Here is an 8,392-nt window from a genome sequence, read left to right as displayed (position 1 = left end):
TGATTTTTCTGCCACCATCAACACACACGCACACACACACACACCAACACACACACACACAAACAAACTTGCGCTCTTTTTCTCAAATATGCCAATTTTGTCTCTCTGACATACGTATGAACACATATTCAAACATTTAACATCAGTGTGTACTAAAATGTGAGCCACTGAACAATGTTTGCCTACACACATACAGCACAGGCTGTCATGCACTTCCAAAAAGTATTGACATGTTGTTTTCCTGTGGGCTATGTGACAATCAATCTCTTGGCTCGGCTCTGTTTGTGTCTATGTGTGTGTCGGTCTATAAATGTTGCTGGCTGAAAGTTGAGAAAGCTGGCTGGAAACCAGCATTGATGGTCATGACGACGGTTAAGATGACTTGTTTGGCAACCTGGGTTGCCAGGTCTGGTAGAGACAACGGAAGGTCACGTGCACAGTGTGAAGCTTATAATATTCAGTTATTGCTGTCGCCGCGTGACATCCTTTTCCTTATGGATTAATGATGCAATTTATTTCATGATTAATTAGTGAATATTATTGGACATAACATTTCCTAAATTTGCTGGTTTTGTTTGGCCCAAAACCAAAAATATAAAACAGAGAAAGCAGCAAATCTCCAGTTTAGATAAGATGCAACCAGAGAACATTTTGGCTTTAAAATTAAATTAAATTAATAACGAATTATCAAAATGGTTGCCAATTAATTTCCTTGATATAAATCAACCGATTCAAGCTCTTTGGTACACCGCCTCTCTGGTCATTTTGAGTTAGTGGTTGTGTTGTATTAGTCTGCATTATAAAGAAGGGTGTTTCCACACAGGTATTTTCCATTTCCAACTTAATTTTATCTTGAGGTTATCTATTTTTCTTTTCTAACTATTGAGTATCATGTCAGGAACATCCCGATGTCAGGATACTTACTACAAGAATAAATATCGTTACTCTCTGACTGAAGACAGATGGACGAGATGGAAAGTTAGATGACTAATTGATTAAATGTCAAACTAGAATATATATTTTATTCTGTGGTTGGAAATTGCATGTTAACTCATTCTGAAGCTGAAATCCTTTCCCCGTTTGGCAAATGAAACTAAGAAAATATCCAGATAATGTCAGGGAGTCGTTATTTGTCAAAAGCTTACTGTTGAGAAAACTCACATCTCAAAATAGTCATTCTTTTAAGTGATTGAGATCGAAACAGCTGACGCCCAAATAAGAAGTTTGCATTATTGCCCAGACTTTCTTCAAGACAACAGAATGCTAGCATTAGCATTTTGAAGGGCATTGACACTAATTAATTCACAGGATGCTAATCGTCTGCATTAATGAAGCCAAGCCTTAAGAAATGTTAGCAAACGTGCCCCACATGTAAAGACAGCAAAACTAGCCATGGGAAACAAGAGGCACGTGTGTGTGTGTGTGTGTGTGTGTGTGTGTGTGTGTGTGTGTGTGTGTGTGTGTGTGTGTGTGTGTGTGTGTGTGTGTGTGTTTGCATTCATTGTGAGTTCCATGTTAACACGTGTGTTTTAACAGCCTTATGTGCTCGTGCTCATTAACGTCTGCTGTTTTACTTGTGAGTGTACTGCGGGTCAGAGCACATCCAGTAACTGTGCTTAAATACTGAACGCACAGCATTAATAAAAAACAATGGGAAACTCATTAAACTTAATTTTGACTTCTGGTCATTATAGACTGTATTTCAGGTAACCACTTATTGGAAATCCACACATAACAAGGAAAAGGGAACTGTTTTTTTTTTTAATTGAAACCAACAATAATACTCATGAATTTGTATTTAGCATGTTTCTTGTTAGGGTTGGGTATCGTTTGAATTTGAACGATTCCGATTCTTTGTTTCAATTCCGGTTCCAAACGATTCTCGATTCTGATTCTTTTAAGAGGCAGGGTAAAAAAAGTTTAGGATATTTTAAATGAGCTAGCTAACCAACGGTCTTTATGAATGAAATAGTCTGATATTCTCCATCAATTTTAATTCTGTGAACTTTTTACTTTTTATGAACTTTACTATGAATTTCTAACAGGGCTGTTTTCAACTACAATATAAATATCAAATCTATGAACTTCCATCCATCCATTTTCTACCGCTTATCCTGTATTTAGGGTCACGGGGGGGCTGGAGCCGATCCCAGCTGTCATTGGGCGAAGGCAGGGTACACCCTGGACAGGACGCCAGTCTATCACAGGGCCAACATGTAGAGACAAACAACCATTCACACTCACATTCACACCTACGGGCAATTTAGAGTCACCAATTAACCTATCCCCATCCTGCATGTCTTTGGACTGTGGGAGGAAGCCGGAGAACCCGGAGAGAACCCACGCTTACACGGGGAGAACATGCAAACTCCACACAGAAGGAACCCGGGCCGACCCGGGAATCGAACCCAGGACCCTCTTGCTGTGAGGCGAGAGTGCTACCCACTACACCACCGTGCAGCCCAAATCTATGAACTTGAATATAAATATTATAAATTATGAATACATTTTCACAGGGGTACACTTTCCTCAAGAGAGCTTTATTTTTGAAAACCTCATGAAAACACATTTACACATGAGTGTATGATGCTGCAGGTACTGCATGTTACCATGCTCCCATTGATGGGCTAACCTGGTACAGAATAGCAAATAAACAATGAGAAACAACTTGCAAAACCTTCCTTTTGTTGCACCGACATCTTCTCCTCTGCCGCTAAGGTGAACGGAGTAGGCTCAGCACATCACAGAGTCGTGGAGTCACCATCCTGGCTAATGTTAGCAATCTCAGGTCGTAAATTGTCTATGAAAAAATACGTGGGCTAATTTGTTAGCTGCCTATTATTTAACTTTCCGGATTCGGACTGCAGTGCAGTCACTGCAGTGCCACGCTGGGGGTCGGAACTGGACCCAGACCCGGAGCCAGAGGAAGACACAGCGGAGGACGGTCGGCGCAGCGCGTCAAAGACGGGGCACACATTTATTTCTACTCCATGAACTCGGAGGAGGTGCTTTTTCATGGTCGTCGTGCACCCTCCTATGCATGAAATAATCTTGTCGCAAGTGTTGCATTTTGCCGAGATTTCGTTGCTTTTAGAAAAGTGAAGCCACACGCACGCTATCCATGCTCGACTCGCTCGGTTATGCAAACACTTCCGTGGACACTTCTTCGTTGGTGTTCAGCGGCTTCTTCTTCTCCGGTCGGCGGATTGGGTATCGAAACTAGGATTTGAAATTTAAACTTTTGAACGATTCCGGGAGAATCGGAAAGCTAGTCCAATCAATACTCGATTCTTGATACCCAACCCTATTTATTGTCAATTTCTATCACTTTGCAGTATAAACTGTTTTTATTTAAGAGACAGTTCATAAGTAATCATTTGGCTTGAAAATGTTGGCATCAAAATTAATAAAAGAGTGATTAAAGAAAAGTAAAAGTAAGTCATAAAGACAAATTACTTATAATCATTAAAATACTTATAATCAAATTAATTAAAATTATTTTTGCAAAACAGAAGTTTACACTGTAGATTCAATTCTATATTCTTTTTGTAGGAACAAAAATATTGTAACAATCCACCCTATTATTTAAGTAAATATAATTTCCCCCTTCTGCATACTGAGCAAATTATCATCAAGCAGCCATGTATGAAAAAAAGTGGATCACCCACTCTTATTTACGCTTTAAAACCAGACAGAAAAAGAGACAGACAGGAGCTGAGTTTTCTATTGATCCCTATAGAATCCAACCCACTGACTGGTCTGGTCCTGCATACTGATACATGCATTACACTCTATAGATCCAACACTATTTGATTGTGTTTGCGTATGTGTAAGTGTGCACTTGTGTGTGTTTGAACATTTTATGTTGACTTTATTTGATCTGCACATTATATTTTTTTATGTTTCACTTACCATGAAATGCATGTGTAAGTTCATACTTTGTGCATGTATTCGGTCAGTGTGTGCGTGTGTGTGCAGTGCGCTGTGAGAAGTACAGTCCATAACGTTGTTTTCAAGTGTCTGCGTGCACTCAAACTGTAGGTCTCAGCCCCTCTGCAGATCTAGTGTGTCTGTGTGTGTGTGTGTGTGTGTGTGTGTGTGTGTGTGTGTGTGTGCGCGCGCGCGCGCGCATGTGTGCGTGTGTGTCGGGGCGTGGTAGCCTATCAATAGTTGCCTTGTGATTATTATTTAACATGCATGTAGTCATTGATCGGAGACATTGATCGGAGGTTGGGAGCTAAAGGCCAGCTCACATTAAGACTTTGCCTCCCTAAGGGGCAATATGGAGCATTATTATTGAGGGACATTCTCAGCTTTACTGCCTTATATGCTGACACGCACCTTACATGCTATCTGAAATCTCAAAGAGATTACAGATGTGTGCAGCCAAATGCTTACACACACACACACACACACACACACACGCACACACACACACACACACACAGACGCTCAGGTGCTCCTGCATCTCTCCATCATTCTACAAGTCTAGCTCTTTTTTCTCCACCTACTCGTCTCTTTGTGCGTCCATTCATCACACCCACAGATCCACACTTTAAAAGACAAAGAAGGCAGCAGCCTCTGATTTTAAAGCCCCATTACCTAAGTCTACGGGCATTTTCAACTATTTAATTATAAAATATTACACTCATTATTATACTTTTGAAATCCTCATGATGCTTGTTTCTATTCAAATGCAAATGTAGAGAAGTATTTTGCAATATTTTTTTGGGGGCATTGACAGACACATACTGTTAGAGAGTCGTGGCAGCTTTCTACACTGAAGAACATGTCTTTATTATTATTATTATTATTATTATTATTATTATTATTATTATTATTATTATTATTATTATTATTATATCGTGTTAGTGTTTCAGTGAGCAAAAGAGTTCACTGCATGCTGATGCTTATTTAAATGCATTGTCCATTTGCATCATGTTCTAATAATAACAAATACATCTAATTATAATCCCCTATTTTCTTTTTATTGATGTGTTTTCATATAAGATTTATGTAACATTTCTTGTCCAGATTTAGCCACGTTTTCACTTTAGTCGTGTGTTTGCCTTCTTCCCATCTGCAGACTCCATGCACATCGAAGACGTGGATGCGGTGCAGAAGCTCCAGGATGTGCTCCACGAGGCCCTGCAGGACTACGAGGCCTCCCAGCACCAGGAGGATCCGCGCCGGGCGGGCAAGCTGCTCATGACCCTCCCCCTGCTCCGCCAGACTTCCACTAAGGCCGTGCAACACTTCTACAGCATCAAGCAGGACGGCAAAGTCCCAATGCACAAACTCTTCCTGGAGTTGCTGGAAGCCAAGGTGTGAGGACGGGAGAGGAGACAGCTAGCAAGGACAGCTAGACGCCAGTCTGAATCTCACTTTGAATGACCTCTTGCTCTTTTACAGGCACACATTTTAACACGCACGCGCACACACACACACACACACACACACACACAGAAATATGTTCCTGAAATACATCTGCTGACACACACTCCTATGACAAGTAACCTAAACCTCTTACCTGAACCCCTGAACCTCCACCATCTTTGACAAAAAAGGGTGCTCACTTCACCTTTTGTTTTGGGGAAGATGTTGACAGACTGACATGACCCCCCACATTACCAAGGGAAGAAGATATTTCCTCTAAAAACGATGAAAAGTGACTCAATGGTTACCACCGTGGCTCTGAACATTGAAGATGGCAAAACTCTTATGCATTTAATAACGATTGAGATGTTATTAAATCCAAGCCCTTAAATGAGGATAGATTTAAATGGACTGAAAGCTCTTCATTTTAGTTCTAAGAGACTGTAAGACTGCACTCTTGTCTCCCTTTCCCCTCCCTTTTTTCCCAACAAGTTTTTTAAGTGTTCAAGAAGAAAAACGAGTGGAGGAAGAAAAAAAGAACACTAAAGAAGTATTAATGACATTTGTTGTCACATTACATGTACGATGAAATTTGGACGGATAGATGGACAGAAAAGAAAAGAAGAAGAGATTTTCCCCTGCCAAAGAATGGAGTTCATCCATTCAGAGGATGCCAGCAAACTTTATTGTCATAACCCAAAACTGTTTCTGGTTCAATTCTGGGCCTCCAGAGCTCTGCTGGTTTTCTGTTTCACCAGTTATTCAAAATGTGTCTGGTTCTTATGAAAACCAGCAGGGCTGGTGACCAGGATTAGAAACCACCTCTGTAAACACTTTCTGGTTCTCCCTAAATTAAATTCCTGGTTTCCCACGACTCTCCTACTTCAACTACGACTTGACTGTTGTATTTGTTGAGGACCAGTGACCTTTAGCCTCCCAGACCTGTCAGTATAACCATCAATTTAGTGTTTGCACATTTGACGTGGCTGAAATTATTTTCAAATATTCGGAGCACTTGAGGTGTTCATGACTGACGGAGTTCATAAGTCAAAATATGGCTTAATGTGTCAAGAATTGATCCCTGCTTGTTGCACGGTGGACATAGGCTCAGTTCATATTCTCCGTATTTACTCTGTCGAACGCTCCTCTTGTGTTTTGGACGTCTGTTTGAGTCCCTTCCAGCTGCTCGGTGGGTCCGTAACTCTCCACACACAAGTCGGTCGAGATTTCAGTCTGTCAATGTGCCATTAAGAATAGCCCTGCCCATGCTCATGACTACAAACTCCCAACAAACTCCAAATTGTCACTTCAGTACTACTTTCCTTGCTCCGTTGCATACACAACTTCCAGCTCATCTCTTTGCGTCAGCACAGAGCTATATTAGTGATTCATTCAGGGAGTGATAGGGGGGGCTTCAGTCATTCACCGCGATGCAAACCAGAAGGAAACGTGTGCTGATGAAAACTGACTGAAGAACAACTATTGTTGCTTTCAAACTCCTTATTTTCTTTCTTTAATTCTTTATTGAAAATAATCTTAGCAATGAAACCAGTATTAGGGTTGTAAATAACTGTCATCCTGTATATGACATATAACACGGCTTTGTTTTTGTTTTTTGTTATTAATATTGTCTTCTTAAAACTGAATCAATCAATATGTCTTTCCTTTTTTCTATCAGCTTGACCACTTTCAGCAATTATCATATATATATAAATATAACGAGTAATAATGTATTAACAAATCAGCGTTTTATCTTAGAAAACTCTGAGCAATAGTGGTTTTTAAAGGAAGGGGGTTGTGCATATGGACAAAGTCTGCAATATTAACATAACGTGCCAGTCTTCATTTTGGGAGAGAGGATGGGGATTTAAGGAGAGTTTGTAGCTACTCTTTTTTCTCTGTGTAACTTGCCATAAGCTATTAGATAACAGTCAATATTTCCTTTTGTAAGAGAAAGCGAGGAACAAATATGGACCAGAAACGTGAGGGTGAGACGTCCATGCTGCCGTCACATAAGTGTTGTGTGAATGGTCATCGTGACGCCTGAAGGAGTAACACAAGCAGCTGACGACTAAAAGATCCAACATCCAATGCAATGATCACTCTAACGTATATTACTTTTCTCATGACCAGACTCTTTTAATCCGATCAAAACAAATCAGTTCTTTGTTTGAGACCAGCTGTTCCGTCATACAATTTATTTTCTCGTCAAAGGATGTTTCTGCAGCCATGTGACCGAGCGTACAGACCATCACAATAACCTATATCTGGATCAGTGCTGAGGGAAACATTGCTAGCAAATTAATCATAAAAAAAAATAAGACAAAAACACACTGACTGTTTCATGTTAGCTCGCTATTCCACTTCTTGTTAGTCACTTTTTGTTTACATTTTAAATATAGTCTAAATTGATAAAAATGTGTAAAATTATACTTTTTTTTGTTATTATGTGCGAATATTCATAAATTTGTTTCTTAGTTCATCTACTAGTTATAAAAAATTACACTTAAAATCTATAACATAACCTGTAATTCAAGTAGACATAATGGGCCCTAGTTTCGTAGACCAGCGCAGGGCGGCGCAGGGTGGCGCAGCCGGCGCAGTGCAAGTTTCGACCCGCGCAGCCTTGCGCACCGTCAGTTTGGCAGTTTGGTAGATCGCCTGCGCCAAGATGGGTGTGGCGGCGCAGCAGGGGGAGGCGTCACAGATTCAGCTTGGCATAGCGGAAGTTTCGTGGCAAAAAGCCTCGCCGAGACTGCGCTGAAAGCTCGCCAGCTCCGACCTGGTCTACTTTCGGCGCAAGGCGCAAGGCGTAAATAAAGTCCATTGATTCAATGCGAATCACAGCTGGCGGAGTGGAAGTTTGGCGGACCGGCGCGCAGTGCGCACACGTCACCGAGACCTCACAGGCAGGTTTCCACAGTTCCAGGCACATTTAAATGCAATAAATAATCACAACAAACACTATTTAATGCAACTCATTGAATCAACACGTGAATTTATATCTATATAGATT

The 8,392-nt window shown here is 40.7% G+C and overlaps 1 protein-coding gene across 5 annotated transcripts in view; it reads left to right on the top strand.

Moving 5' to 3' along the window:
* esrrga (estrogen-related receptor gamma a) overlaps nt 1–7,914 on the top strand; it is a 74,158-nt gene extending 66,244 nt beyond the window's left edge. For all 5 annotated transcript variants that reach the window (XM_084009715.1, XM_084009713.1, XM_084009714.1 and 2 more), the window contains exon 9: nt 5,087–7,914. In XM_084009715.1, the coding sequence (XP_083865841.1) occupies nt 5,087–5,331 (245 nt within the window). In that variant the 3' untranslated portion in view covers nt 5,332–7,914. The remainder of the gene's footprint in view (nt 1–5,086) is intronic.
* The last annotated feature ends 478 nt before the right edge of the window (nt 7,915–8,392 follow it).

Source organism: Eutrigla gurnardus (genome assembly GCF_963514095.1).
Source record: "Eutrigla gurnardus genome assembly, chromosome: 1".
NCBI classification, from domain to species: Eukaryota; Metazoa; Chordata; class Actinopteri; order Perciformes; family Triglidae; genus Eutrigla; species Eutrigla gurnardus.
The sequence above is the reverse complement of the archived record's forward strand: the minus strand, read 5'-3'. Positions and strand labels throughout refer to the sequence as shown.